This window comes from Psittacula echo, assembly GCF_963264785.1.
Source record: "Psittacula echo genome assembly, chromosome: 7".
Lineage (NCBI taxonomy): Eukaryota > Metazoa > Chordata > Aves > Psittaciformes > Psittacidae > Psittacula > Psittacula echo.
Window position 1 is genome coordinate 20,748,578 of NC_137740.1, and position 15,428 is coordinate 20,764,005.

The following is a 15,428-nucleotide window of genomic DNA, read 5'->3' on the forward strand; positions in this document are numbered from 1 at the left end:
AAATAAAAATATGCACATACAGTTCATAGATACTCATTTATCAAAACTATTGGTGGACTTAACTTTAAGAAATTAGTAACAAAAAACACTGTAAATTTACTACTTCCAAAAGACAAAAGCATCAGCAAAACAGTTATTGGGGTGATACCAGGTCACAACATGGAAGCTGACACAAATTAGTTAAGTTATTGCAAGTTAGGAAAAAACTGTATCAACCATACCTTTTGCCATGTAGCAATAAGGTGTCTTTAGCATTGATTATTACTAAGCAAAAACTAAAGCCACAGATTAAAAACAAAAAAAATTAAAGCTCCTTATTTCCCTGTACAGATGATACCTAAAAAATCTTGTATGGTCAGCATCAAGCAAATTTAATTAGAGAAAATAAGTATATTAAACAAAAGGCCCATGCAAAACCCGATGAAAATGTAGATACAAATGGCAAACCAGGTGCTTGCTTTAACTACAACCTCCAGAGATCTGTTTATACTTTCAGCTCTGAACAGTTTTGCTCCTCAGTAGAAACTGATTTATTTCCATAGAAAAGCAGCCAACATCTATACAAATGCACCAGAACAGCATCTTTTGCTGCTTAAAGTGTGTGGCCCCTTTACATCTTAGATAACATCTGTGCAGCAAACCACTAGGTTTGGAGGCCCAAAGGCCAGAAAAGGTCTTCAAGCAGACTTCAAATAAGTCCTGCAAAATGCTACACAAATTGAGCTTTAAGTGGAGTTTTCAACAATACTTGAACATCAGCACCATCTGCCACTTTAAAGCCAAACATTTTTCCAGGAAATACTGTTTACATGGCATCCAGGTGATCTGTATGTCCCTGTGTGATTTCCCACAAATGTTCCTCTGAACCCTGAAAAAAGGCCCCCCACCTCCCAAGAGGAGACATATATACAAGCATACAAGAAATGGGGATACAGCCACCAACAAGTTTTAAAAAACTGAAACACAGCCTTAACAGTAATAATAGTAAGAATATTAGGTCAGGATTGGCTTATACTAGGAAGGCATGCTAAGGCACATGGAAAACAAGGAGGTGGTTGGTGACAGCCAGCATGGCTTCACTAAGGGGAAATCCTGCCTGACCAATTTGGTGGCCTTCTATGATGGGGCTATGAAACTGATGGACAGGGGCAGAGCAGCTGACATCATCTACCTGGACTTGTGCAAAGCGTTCGACACTGTCCCACATGACATCCTTGTCTCTAAATTGGAGAGACATCAATTTGATGGGTGGACCACTAGGTGGATAAAGAACTGACTGGATGGCCACACACAAAGAGTTGTGGTCAATGGCTCGATGTCCGGCTGGAGACCAGTAACAAGTGGTGTCTCTCAGGGATCGGTTTGGGACCAGTCTTGTTCAACATCTTTGTCGGTGACATGGACAGTGGGATTGAGTGCGCCCTCAGCAAGTTTGCCAATGACACCAAGCTGTGTGGTTCGGTTGGTACACTGGAGGGAAGGGATGCCATCCAGAGGGACCTCAACATGCTTGTGAGGTGGGCTGATGCCAACCTTATGAAGTTTAACCATGCCAAGTGCAAGGTCCTACACCTGGGTCGCAGCAATCCCAGGCACGGCTACAGGTTGGGCAGAGAAGAGATTCAGAGCAGCCCTGCAGAGAAGGACTTGGAGGTGTTGGTCAATGAAAAAATGAACATGAGCCGGCTGCAGTGTGTGCTCGCAGCCCAGAAAGCCAACTGTATCATGGGCTGCATCAAAAGGAGCATGACCAGCAGGTCAAAGGAAGTGATCCTGCCCTTCTACTCTGCTCTTGTGAGACCTCACTTGCAGTATTGTGTATAGTTCTGGTGTCCTCAACATAAGAAGGACATGGAACTGTTGGAACAAGTCCAGAGGAGGGCCATGAGGATGATCAGGGGGTTGGAGCACCTCCCATATGAAGACAGGCTGAGAAAGTTGGGGCTATTCAGCCTGGAGGAGAGAAGGCTGCATGGAGACCTCATAGCAGCCTTCCAGTACCTGAAGGAGGCCTACAAGGATGCTGGGGAGGGACTCTTCATCAGGGACTGTAGTGACAGGACAAGGGGTAATGGATTAAAACTTAAACAGGGGAAGTTTAGATTGGATATAAGGAAGAAATTCTTTACTGAGAGGGTGGTGAGGCACTGGAATGGGTTGCCCAGGGAGGTTGTGAATGCTCCATCCTTGGCGGTGTTCAAGGCCAGGTTGGATGAGGCCTTGGGTGGCATGGTTTAATGTGAGGTGTCCCTGCCCATGGCAGGGGGGTTGGAACTGGATGATCTTAAGGTCCTTTCCAACCCTAACTATTCTATGATTCTATACAACTTGATCATTCTAGTGTTTAGAATCTGAATGATCACCTGTCTTAAAATCTTGAAGACCTTTATTGGGAAGTATATGCAGCAGATATTGCCACAACAGACCACTGAAGCGGTACTAAATTTTAAACAGTTTCATGCATATACACACACACACCCACGCACACACAGAGGCAGCAGTACTTCTCCAGATTGCAGGCAATCACCAAGTTGGGCTTTCGTTGTAGTGTAGAGATATAAACCTATTGCTCCTCTTCCACCCGCACCAGCAGGGAGCATTAGCAAGGTGCTAGCAACTCTAAATCCAGGTCTTTTAACCACCAGAAGAGCAGAAGACAGTGGCAGACAAGGAACTTGTGGGATGTGATGTCATATTCTGGAGATGGGCAAATAAGGTGTCCCAGGTATGTCTCAGCACCACTACACCTCAGTAATTCCTCTTATCTTTGAGATAGCTTTCCTCTGAACTAAATGGAAGCCCTCAAGTCAAGCAGAAACAGCTACAGTTACCAGAAACTAAAGCACTGAATATAAGGGTATGAAAACATTTATAACCACCTATTGTAGCAGGTACAAAGTCTCATGCTTCAGTTAAGTTGAAAATGAGGTGTATGCATTCTCACACATCTTAAATTCCCATACCATCATGTAGTCAGTTGTTTGCATTAAGTTTCCAATTGAATCTGTCTTATCCTAAGCATGGCATGTACATTTAAGAGACTGAATTAAGTTTTTATGGTCTCACTTTCTAGCTCTCAGTTGGAAAAATCAGTTATGCAAATACTTTGACTAATATATTTTCCTGAAAAGTGGTTTCAGTCATTTCATGGAGAACTTGTCTTATGCTCTTATTTTTTTGTAGAGATATAAACCTATTGCTCCTCTTCCACCCATACCAGTAGGGAGTGTTAGCACTGCTCTTAAGTGTATGCTCTTATGCTCAGTACCTCTGGTCTCTCCTTCCAGCTATGACAACACCCTGGTTCTTCAAAAAAAATACAGAAGATCAAAACTTATACAGAACATACTATAGCTCATTCAACCTTTTTATGATAACATGCACATAAATATGTTATTTCCTATTTCACTTACACTAACAGGGGATATTCAGTGACCTGTAAAGAACAGTAAGTCCCTTAATGAAGAGAAGTAAAGATATCATTGTCTGTGAATCAGCATTTTAAAACAAGGTGTACTTTCACAACTAAGTTAATAACTACTTTAGCACTTGCGGTCAAGAAAAGCACTTAGCACAAAAGGCATACACTTCTTGCCTTAATATACTGATACTATAACACAACTAATCATGCTTTATGAATGCAGCTTTTAAAAGAATACAGTTGAATAGCTCATAAATTTAAGCTATTCCAACATAATCTATGTCCAACATCCAATTTGTTTATTCCCAGAAATTCTCCTGTGTATACTCGCCAATTCAACCATGATGCCTTAAGTCTCCCAAAAAGCCCTATGAGCAAGGGAGGGGACTGAAAATTCATTTTGTACATATATTCATGCATGCACCCACAGTAAAAGCTGAGCCCTACTACAACAGAGGATGCAGCAGGCAGGATGTACAAATCAACTGCTGCCATCAAGCTCTGGCAAAGCCTTAAAAACACAAAGCCACAGCATGTAAGGCCACATGACACCAGTTATTCTGTGAGAAATCAAATTAATCACATTATCCGTACACTGCAACTCTTTTTTTCTTCTTTCATCATTCTGCATATTCAACAGGCATTTTTTATTTTTTTTTTTTTTGCCACAGGCTGACAAATTATACAGCCCATCATAACAGAGAATTGTCAAATGACACAGCACCTCTGTTAAATATTTCTCTCTATGCAGAAAGACAACAAACAAAAACCTGTTAATTTACAGAGAACAGAATTCCCCTTGAGTTTAGTAAACTTGCACAACATGTCAAGGACAGGCCGGATGGCGCTTTGAGCGGCTTGGTCTAGAGGAAGGTGTCCCTGCTCACGGTAGGGGGTTTGGAACTAGATGATCTTTAAGATCCCTTTCAACCTTCTGTGATTCTATGTTCAGTGAAAGCACAGCAGCTTCTGTATCTGTAGATATTAATACATCCATCCCTTTTTCATGACTAAAGAGTAGTATTTTAATGCTGACTTGAAAGCGAGCAGGCAGATCTAATGCCTAAATGGTACTGGAGATTAGTCACTAGATATACTGTCTCAGGTACAAGGTAATGACGTAACAGTGTAAAGATACTTCAAGAGAGCGTTCCAAACATGTAACCAACAGTTAGTGACTTACATGTATAACAGAAGCTTTCAATAGTTCAGTTTTTCTTAAGTATGACTCAAAATAGCAGCTGCTATTAAATCTCATAAAGAACAAAGAAACTTAAGCATGAGTCTTTTAGTATCATTATTAGAGTTACTTTCTCTAACACACCATGAATTCTTCACTTGATATGCACAAACGCAAAATGTGCAAGCCCAGACAGAAATGCAGGGAGGAATCTTTACTCTTCACAGAGCACGCACATACTGTGGCTCTCTACTGAAGCAGAAAGCCTGTTCACCCCTATCTAAATGGTACTGTACACTTATTGCTGTGCAAATTGTTTACAGTCTACTGATGGCTGTTAGGCTTTTGAGAAAGAACGCACTGAAACCTGAAAGTGCAGGTGGTTCTGAAATTGCAGTATAGGTTTCTTGTGAAAGCCTGTCCAGTTCTGATTTGGCTCAAACTCTTAAGTAATTGTGAAGGAGGCAGCAGAAGACTATCAGATAGTGAAGCTATTGATAACTGGTTTGACAAGCACAAGAATCAAGTAGAAAGTAAATAAGTGGTAAGAAAAAAAATATCATACAAGTTACAGCTGACAAAAATTCAAATTAGAGGTAAGAGCTGTTCTACTATTCGACCTTCCCAGAGAACAACAGCTTAAGCTTTCCTTTCCAAAGACTTCATACACAAACAGACACACAAAATATTCAATTCAAACACATTTGTTCACTAAACTAGTCAAGAGTTCTCTTAAACTCTCTCCAAACAAGACCTATATCTGGGCACTAAAGAGTGAAACAGTTCAAAAAAGTTTACAGTTGACAGCTGTGAGAGAGTAATTTTAAGCAAAGGGAAAGTAAAGAGGAAGCTAACACCAGCATATTACCAAGCCCTTCTTGAAGGCACAGGGGACAGTCTCTCTGCAGGATGATCACTGACACTTTCTGCACCACTTAGAGGGTTGTATTACCAACAGGTGCAGATTCACCAGTAGCCAACAGCTAAGAGAGAATGAAGATGTCACCATCCCTGCCACATGACACTTCTCTAGTGAAAATATTCATAGAATCAGTTCAGAATAGGCCTCTGCAAGAGAAGGAGGGTGGGGTTTGGACCTAGGGAGTAGAGGGCCAACAGAGCAAGCCTATGAACAGCAGAGAGGCACCTATTTGTTGGTTGAAGCTTCTCAATTATAGAATAATTTATTTCTGATTAATCACATAAAAAATGAGAGAAGCTGTGAAAGAACAAGGAGTCAGAAAAATACCTCCTGCTTTGAACAAGTGCTACAGATCTGTGACTACTATCAGTAGTCTTGTTAAAGAGAAAAAAAGGCTCTGTATAAACAAGGAGCTCAGCGGACCCACAACCAAACTCTTCAGTCAGCAGTAAACTGCCTTCCAGCCACTGCAAATGCAGCAGAAACAGCAAAAGGAACAGACCCTCATCCTCTCTCTACTAACTTAATGGAATCAATATTTCTCTCAGAACAGTTCAGCAAGAGGGACTTGCATTTAAGAAGGCCTGCAGAACAAGGTAGATCTCTCAGAAAATGAAGACCAGGTTTTTATGACAGCATTGTTTCAACCAGTCAAAGGAAAAAAAAAGCTATTCACAAGTCACTGACTGCTTTAGTACCATCCCCCAGACACAACATTAATTTCTGCACATGAAGTGGAAATAAGTGTTGATAAATGCAGTGAAGAATCATTAATCTTCCTTAATCCTAATTTTAAAACAAACAAAACCAACAAACACCCCACACCATTTAGAAGTATTTACTACCCCAGAAGAGCAGAATGCAATACTAAGATAAAAGTTATGATGGATCTTTAAGGGGAAAAGATGAAAATTAGATCCACAGATCTAACTTAATCAAGGATGCTGCCAGCAAGGCACTGATACTGTCTCATTTCCTACCAATACCCACCAACTTTAGGGGGGGGGGGGGGGGAGGGACAGGGGGACAGGATGGGGACAGGACCATCAGCTCCCAAAACCAAAACAAAAAACCAAAGGAAAAAAAAAAAACAAACAACCCACACACCACCACCAAACCAACCAACCTCCCAAAAAACTAAACCAAAATGACACAAACTCCCCAAACCCAGCACACAAAAACACAATCCCAAACCAGCTGAAGTCGGGGATTTTTTGCAAATCCTTTACCAATCCATCATATTTTGCAATTAATTTAGGGTTTTAATATCTTCCCCACCTCCTTGCAAAGAATGTGCTCTCCAAACTGTCTCCTAACTGGAATTACACACAAATAATAGACAGTTACTTCACTTATTCAGAGGAGCCCAACACAAAGATACTTCTGACACCACTGAATTCCACAGCTTCAGACAATAAGATTCCAACCATCAGTATGAAATGTGGCTTTCAGCACTTTAAAAGCATTAGCATGCAAAGACTGCAAAAAAGGTTACTTTATCAGATTTAACCCATTTACTGCCTGAAGGGGCAGTCCTGCATTCCACCCTCAGCCACATAATTCTCTGCAATCCTGATCTGATCTGGTGACTGTGGACACTTTTAACGTGGAAAAAGAAAGTTAGTTTGCTTTGAGCTAGTGTATACTCAGATATAAAAATTGAAGACAGAGGGAGAACATACCATTGTCCATGACTTTCCCCCGTTTCCTAAGTTAAACAATGGAAATCAAGGTCAAGGACTAACAGTGGAAAACCCCTTCATGCCTTTCTTACAGTGCCACCAATATGACCCTCATCCTATCCTGGAAAAGGCTGTTACCTCAATAGTCACTTTCACAGCACCATAACTGTATAGTTTTGACACCATGCCCATGATAGACAACAGCCTATATTAGATGCATGCTGCAAGGTAACACTGGAACATACACCTCTTCTTTCTTAGAGTATCCAAGTAGCTTATTTCAGAAATCACAGACAAAAATTACAAACCCTAACCCTTGAAAGGTGTCCATCTGGAAGTGTTCAAAGTGATTAAAAGTTCCTAGTAGTTCTCGGTAACAGGCTTCTGTAATACTGCACTGAAGATCACAGCTTAATAGAATCTCCCTGCATTGTCAGGCTCTAGTTATCTTTAATGTTCTATGATTCTATTATTCTAATGCAAGGGAAAAGAACACATTCTTTAAAAAGACAGTAAAGCCTGACAATAACCACAAAGACTGCAGGAAAATAGTAGAATAACTATGAACTGTGATTAAACTTTAAGGATTTTAGAGTCTTTAGTAATGTCTGACTTACACACCTTTGAAGATTTCCCTCATTACTTAAATTCATAAGCTTATCCACACAGCCAAAATATCGCAACAGCAGGCTCAGAATCATCATCAGCTGCTCTGCACCAACTTCCCCTGTAAAAAGCCTCTGTGAGTGCAATACAGCTTAACACAGTGCCAATGAGTGGAATGTCAGCATAAACTTTGCAAGATGAATTTTGCCCTAGATCATTCTAAAGTTGCTATCAGCTAACTCCCAGGCATTTTGTGATGTATTTTTAATAGGCTTCTTACCTTTAAAGTATTTTAAAAATATCTTGATTGTCATTCCAAAACTCAGTCAAGCCAAGAAGGTTCCTTTGAGCACCTAAGCTAATTTTGAACTGCTAGAACCTTTTACTGGGACTCCAATCCAGTTGACGTCATCTCCATACCAACATTTTCACTCACCCAAGCAGAAGTTCTTCACACTAGTCTGTTGTACCAGCTCAATATTTTCACCAAGAATTACAGGAAAAGCCTTTAGAGTTTTTACCCTGTTCTCAGCCAAAAGTTTTCATGCACAGAAAAAAAAACCCTCTTCAGGCAAAGGGCTGTAGCACATCCAGGCATTAACCTGATAAAAACATTTTACAACCTGCCTTTGAAAGCAGCATAGAATTTACCAAAGGCTGGATTAGTAAAGAACAGGAAAAAAAACCCCAGGAAAAGCAGAAAAGCCAAAAGTGTTCTGTAAAATACAGTGATAAGATTAAAGTGGAAAACAACTAACAACAGGTTAGAGAAAAACATTTCAGAAAAGCTAGAAATTAAGTGCATAAGTGGGGTACATTTCATTGCAACAGGCAGTCTTGTGCATCAACACAGCATCCTCATAAGGGGGCACATGCCACTTCAGTACACTACTTGCATAACAACCAAATATGAAGTTTCTAGAACAAATATTTTAGAAGATCCTGCATGAAAACACTGATTTTCAAATAATTTTAGAAGCTAAATATTTAATAACTGAGCCAAGCATTTGTTTTGCGTAAGACACCAGAGCCCCTGCTTGCATACAATACCTTCAACTTGAGCAGGCTACAAGCTAGGCATATTCAAATTTGACTGAGTCCAAGAGTTCCAGTGCAGCTTTTGTCTCAACCTTAACTACAGAGCTTCCAAACAAGACACTTCCAAACAAGATACTCCATATCTAACAACATGGTTTTAATTCTGAAATCAGATGCCTGGAACAAAAGTTTATATGAGCAGTGCCTAAATCACATTACTCCTTTCTGCCACAAAACTAAGCACCCTGTGTGTGCATTTCAGTATCAGCCTTCTGAAGAGATTCAAGTAACTACAAAAGAGGAGAATCACCATATAAAATTCTCAGCCTCATTACTAACAAGTTACAGAGGCAGGTCTATCCAGATCATCAGGGGACTCTCCTGCAAACATTATACTCTGCTGAAAAGAGGATTTCTGTGATAACAGGCATGTCACAATTGCACACAAGCCTCCCACGCCTCAACTCTACCACTCAATACCTTTGTTATTAACAGATGCAAGCTTAAGGTTTAAGCTAAAAGTCAGTAATAAGCAAATAAATTTCCTATTAGCAAAGCCTTTCCTTTAGTGATCTTTAATCTGGTTTGCATGGCTTTTGCCTGTGCAGGATAGGAGCAGCAAAATAAACACAATGAGTTACCACAATGTCAGTATAGCACTGCTTTTTTCACAGCTCCTCTTGCACTGCAGAAGCTTTCAACAGGCACACCTTCAAAAATGTAGAACATTGTAACACAAAGCAAAACCAGATATATTTTATCTCCTTAACATTCACTTAAATCTTCACATAAATAGGTAGAAATACAAAGCAATATCAAAAGCTGCCCCCTTCCAATGTAGTTGTATCTGGGCTTTATTCCTGGCTATGCCACTGACCCAATCTGACCTTCCCAATTTTCAGGGTACACTCATTTCAGAGTGAGAGGTACTAGACCAGGGGTTTTCCATCAGGAACAGCACATCCTACTGCTCAGCCAACTTTGATACAAGCTGTGCTTTACTGATGCAGCACATTCACAGTGTAACGACAACTAAAGCATCCCAGTGCGCATATGCGCTTTTACCCATCTTTCCTTTACACAGAGTTGTAAAACTGAGGATGATAAAAGAATTCATAAAAGCTAAGTAACCAGGATACACAAAGCACTTTCTGAGATAGAATGAATCAGAAAGACAAATTACTGTATGTATTATTTCTTTACTAAACTCATAGCTAACACTTTGAAAGTGCAGCTTATGGCAAAACAAAAGCTGATGCCAGAAAAATTTATGCAGGTTATGCTTTAAACAACTGTCACAGCTAGTCTCAATTCAGATAGTAGTAGTATCCCTATAAGCTTCTAAACCTGTTCCACTTCCTCAGATCTGTATATTGTCAAACTACAAAGCACTACAGGTTTTAAAAGTTTTTTTTGTATTATATCGTCCACACAAAGGGATTAACAGAAGCATAAAGCCATCTGTATAAATTCAGGACAACAGGAGTTATTTCTCATGCACAGTCAAAGCTCCAGTCTGCACAGATGACTATTACTTTTAGAGCACTACAATCCTAAGCCTTACTTCCATCAAAAGCATTTCTCTAATGCCATGCAGCCATCCTGCTTTTTTGAACTATTTGAAACAACCTTGCTGGCTCCCAGGTTTGTAGAGAACTCTAGCTTCAGAAAGCCTCAAGTACCAGTAACTCTCAGGTCCTACACTCCCAAAGAGCATCATATTGCCTTTATTGCAAAGACATCAGTTAACAACCCCCCAAACTCAAGGTTCTGGGATTTTTTTAAGTTTTGTAATACACAGTCACATTTTTAACTAAAAGGTAAGAGTCAAAAGAGCCCCAAGAGTGTTATTTCAACAATTCTGGTTTCCCTGCTATTTTGCTTCTGACTTACTATTCTGTTGACCACTAGTTTTATGTATAAAAGCACTTCTCTCCTGCCACCATTAAATCCTTTGAAGATGACTCTTTAAATTTAGTTGTCTTGAAATGTGTTTGTCCCACATGCCAAAATTTATAACACAAAGCCTCCATTTACTATTTAAAGATTCTTAACTGCTTATGTAAGCAAAGCTGCTGATTTTCTTTTTAGGAAAGGAAAAGTTAAATACATCACAACCTATCATGCTACACAGTCCAGCAACAATGCCAGAATTAATAGATCTCAAGACTTTCCAGCTACAACTCTGACATGGTTACTGAAATTAAAGCATGTCACAATGCCATCCTGCAGAGGATTTTAAACTCTCTAATGTAAATTCATATTTGGACACCAAGCTAGGCAACTAGAGCTTGTACTGCTCCCAAGGTCTATTGGCTCTCTAATCAAAGGCAGCAAGAGTGTGCAGGGTGAACACTCAAGCTGAACTTTTTTTTCAAATAGTAAAAGGTTTGTGATACTCTAGTGCAACCTCTAAGATCAGTTAAGACAGTGCTTTAAAGAGTCATCTCCAAGTTAGCTGAACATGATAATCCTTTATCAATATGGAATATGTGCCTGAACTTTAGCTGAATAATTCCGTTAAAACAGCAGACTAAGAACATAGCAACAAAAAAATTACTCTGACCACTATCATTAAGCTGAGAACTCCTTCATTTACAAATTACCTCGAGGCAGGAACAGGTTATCTGCCTTCAAGACAGTCAGAAAGAAAAAGAACTGTTCTCCTAATAAGAATCCCAACTATACAAGTAGAACCATTCATGAGAAGAAACTTATTTGGCCAAGAAGTTGAAAGCTGTCTAAAACAGTTTACCAGGTTCACAGCTCACTGAAAGACGTTCTAGCCATATAGGTTCGATTAAAATTCTTCCAAATAGAAACACAGCAACAGAGTTTTCAAGCACTTTTTGGACTCATTGTTTTGTCTCCTAAGAACAAAAATGTGATAACCCAATTTGCTCCAGGACTGTCTGAACCCAGTAATGCAACTGTCAGCACCCGATTTGCAACTGAATTTGTACAAAGAGATATCTGAACTCCCCCTTCTTCATCCAACTAGAATTAACCGTAAAACAACCCAAAACTTAAAGACTACTTCATTTATTTTTTTTAATAATACTATTTAAACAATTTACAGGAAATGTATTAAAAATAATATACCGGACACACAATTATCTCTAGCAACTACTGCTGTTCAGTTTTCCGTGTTTGTAGTTTGCTGTTCAAACTGGCTAGTATTTCTCAAACAGTGAGTCAGTGTTTAAAGAAGGCCAAAGTTTAAGATGCTTACAACCTACATTACAGAAATATATTTTCCTAATATTTGTGTTGTAATAAGTACCATCTTGAAAGGCAGTTTGAAAACAAAGTAAACAGAAAATGCTGGAACAAGGTAATCACTATGAAAACACTCAAATATATAACCAAAGCAAAAACGAAAGGCTCATTGGCTTTAATTTAATATGACTCCAGCCAGTTGCAGAAAATCGGTTTCAAGACTAAGGCAATTTGATCTTTAAGAGAACATAGCCACAGTTCAGCCTGACATTGCAAAAGCAAGTAAATCATAGAGTTAAAAGCCCCAAGCGGCAACAAAATCCTCATACAGAAGCATACAAAATAACTCCGAACCGCTGATATTAGAGAACAATCTCTACATCTGACAGCACTTGTTTTCAAGAGCACAGTACACGACCGTCATTCACATCCCCTGGAGTAACCCTTCCAAAAGCTGTTACCTGCCTTTCCCCTAACGCAACACCACGTGCTGCCAGCACTTGAACGCGTTCTTGTTTTTCAGAAAGGAAACACCTTCCTTTCCCCAGTGGCACCATCTCCGCTTCCACCTCCCACCCCGTGCGTCTGCGGCCATTAGTCCTCAGCATCCCGACCAAGTCGGTCTCCCCGCCGGAGCCGGGGCAGAAAAAGGCTCGCCAAGCTAGGCACCGTGAGTGGACCTAGGTCCCTGGGCTGCCGGAAAAGACGACAGCGGCAGGGCTGCAAGCAGGCCCGGCAGCGGGGTCCTCCACATCTGTCCTCTCAGGGAGCTCCGAGCAGCAGGACACCCTCGCCCCGGGAGGCCTCGGAGGAGCGTCTCCGCCGTGAGGGCGACGGCCCGCGGAGGGGCCGGGACTTACCAGAGCAGGGCGCAGAAGAAGAGGCAGGAGCCCAGGGCCAGGAGCCGGCAGGGCGGCTCCCTCATCGTCTCCCCCGTCTACCTGCCGCGGCCGGGAAGCGGCGGCGCATCCTCCCCGGCAGACGGACCGCAGGAGAAGCGCTAGCGGCGGCGGCCGCTAAAGAGGAACGACCGTTGGGGCGGCCCCTCCCCCCCGCGACGCACGGCAACGCGAGCAACCGCAGCCGTTACTGCCCGCCAGACCGGACCCCTCCCCCACCCCGCCCCTTATCCGTTCACGCGCTGAGCTGGAAGGATATGCGTCATCCATTACGACATCTCTCCACGCCCCCTCGCTCCGTCGCGACCAATGGCCTGCGCGTCTGGGGGTGACCACTCCCCCAAACCCCAGTTGCCAACGAGGATTGGCTTATCCCCTCCAGCGCGGCTACGAATGAAGAGAGCCGCCTTCCCTTTCCCCGCCCTCCTAAGGACCCCTCTGAGGTGTCCATGTCCAACAGGACCTTAAAGGGAAACGGCCATAGTTATAAATGACGGCTAATAGCAAAGCCTGAGGCCGAGATGCAGGCGAGGAACGTCATTATTTCCAGTGCGAGGGACATTTTAAGCAACGGCCTTCCGACATGACAGTTTTTAAAATGTATGTTTTAAATCCGGCTTCTTCGCTGGTTGCCCCGCAGAGCCGAGCGCTGATTGGTGTCGCTAAGGTCCCCAGCGGAAGGATCGTCACGGAGTGGGCGCGGACCGGAAGCGGTCTGCGGGGGCTGCTGGGAGCTGAAGTTTCGGCTTGGAAGGCGGTGCGGCGGGGTCGGTTGCTGCGAGCCGGTGCCCAGCAGCCATTTTGCGGGAGGTCTGCGGGAGCCCGTGAGGAGCTGTTGGGCTCGGGCTTCACCCACTGACAGCCGCATGGCAGCCCGGACCGAGTCTGTAGGCACAGGTGGTGCCAGAGAAGTGTGTAAGGTGGTTTTGTGCATATTCATTCATTGCAGGAGCAAGAGCCAAGCCAGAGTTTGCCTGGCAGGTCTTCGGGTGCATCCTGAGGCGCACACGGGAAGTGACTGGCACCTGGCAGCCTGACCAAGCCCTGCTGGCCCAGGTTCTCTCCCCAGCCCAGCACTGGCACTGCCTTCTGATGGCTGGGGTTTGCGGAACACCGCTAGGAGATGCAGGCCTGGCAGCTGTGAGCATGACCTCAGCAGCTGGGTGTCCGTCCCCAATGTGGGACAGATGAGAGGTGCCTTTCGTGGTACAGGCACATTTGGGTAGACTGGCAGAAAACCACAACAGTTACCAAAACGTTAGGGATTTTGTAGATAGCCAGGCCTAAATGTGAAGCAAGGTGTTTCAAAATGGGCTTTACACTGAACTATGGCAGCCAAGAAAACCATCCTTGCAGCTTCCTGTCACCAAAAAATGTCTCAGGATTGGGGTTCCTGCTGTCACAGCATAATCAGGTCCACAGTGAACAGCAACGTGCACTGGTCATCCAGCACACGGGGCATTATGACAGCCTTGGAAGGCACAGGTGGATTAGTCACCAGCATGCTGCGTTTTGAACATGTACGTGTCAGAACTCTGAACAGGGAAGGACAACTTTGCCCCGAGGGTGGAAGGGGAGGGTGTGAATCATGCAATCCTTGCAGGAGGAGGGCCCTTCCAGATCATGGTTCCTGTTTATCCCAGAGCAGCTCCAGCCCCATGAACTGGCCCTTGGGCAGTCTGGGAGTGTTCCCAAAAGGAGGGGTGCCTGCAGCGCTCAGCTTGATGCTGACGAGCTGCAGGATGGATTGACTGGAGTCAGCCAGCTGCAAGTAACATTCCCAGCTGACACTGGAAACCTCTGGAGAGTCTTTGTGTCTGTTCTTTTCTGATTTCTCACCTTGTAATTCTGTGTTTTCATGAACACTCAGCATCCCCCACCCTTCTGAGAGCTCCGCATGCCACAGACAGCAGACAGACCTGTGTGCCAACACATTGAGACAGGAAGAGGAAGAAGCTCCAGCTTTGTGCCTCATCTCTACACAGGCTGTGGCTTAAACCCCCCTGGGTCAGCAAACCATGGGCTTCCCAGTGACAGAAACGGCCTGTCCTGCAGTACCTGCATCTCTGGAAAACAGGGGGAGTAACAGCAGAGCGCATGGGGCAGCAAGTTAGGGTGCAGAGCAGCACCTGCTGCTCCATGCCTTGCAGCTTAGCCAGGCTTGGAGCGGCCTGGATGAGTCTGTGATTCATGAAGTTGAACAGGAAGAAATTCCTGTGCAAGTCACTGGTAGGTTTCACAAGAAGCCTATGGGATTTAATGTGGACCTCTGGCAATGGGAAGTGGGCTTGCTAAACCACAGTACGGATTATACCGAGATGAAAGTGGCCAGGCAGGCAGCTCTGACAGCGAGCGGCTTTGCTCTATGTCCCAGTGCAAGTGCCGGCCACAGGACCCACTGGCAGCTCTCCCAGTGCATCAGCAGCCAGCCTGCTGCCCCAGTGCCGCTCAGCTCCTGGGT

At 43.2% G+C, this 15,428-nt stretch overlaps 1 protein-coding gene across 8 annotated transcripts in view; it reads right to left on the minus strand.

Annotated features, from left to right (window-relative positions):
• The window catches only part of SUCO (SUN domain containing ossification factor), a 44,196-nt gene extending 31,041 nt beyond the window's left edge, over window positions 1–13,155 (minus strand). For 7 of the 8 annotated variants that reach the window (XR_013957366.1, XR_013957367.1, XM_080622821.1 and 4 more), the window contains exon 1: window positions 12,929–13,155. Coding sequence is in view for 5 of the 8 variants with exons in the window: in XM_080622821.1 (XP_080478947.1) it covers window positions 12,929–12,993 (65 nt within the window). In the remaining 3 variants the exon portion in view is untranslated. Of the gene's footprint in view, window positions 1–12,529 lie in introns of all 8 variants that reach the window. The other variant, XM_080622823.1, reaches the window with a different exon arrangement.
• Window positions 13,156–15,428: the final 2,273 nt, after the last annotated feature.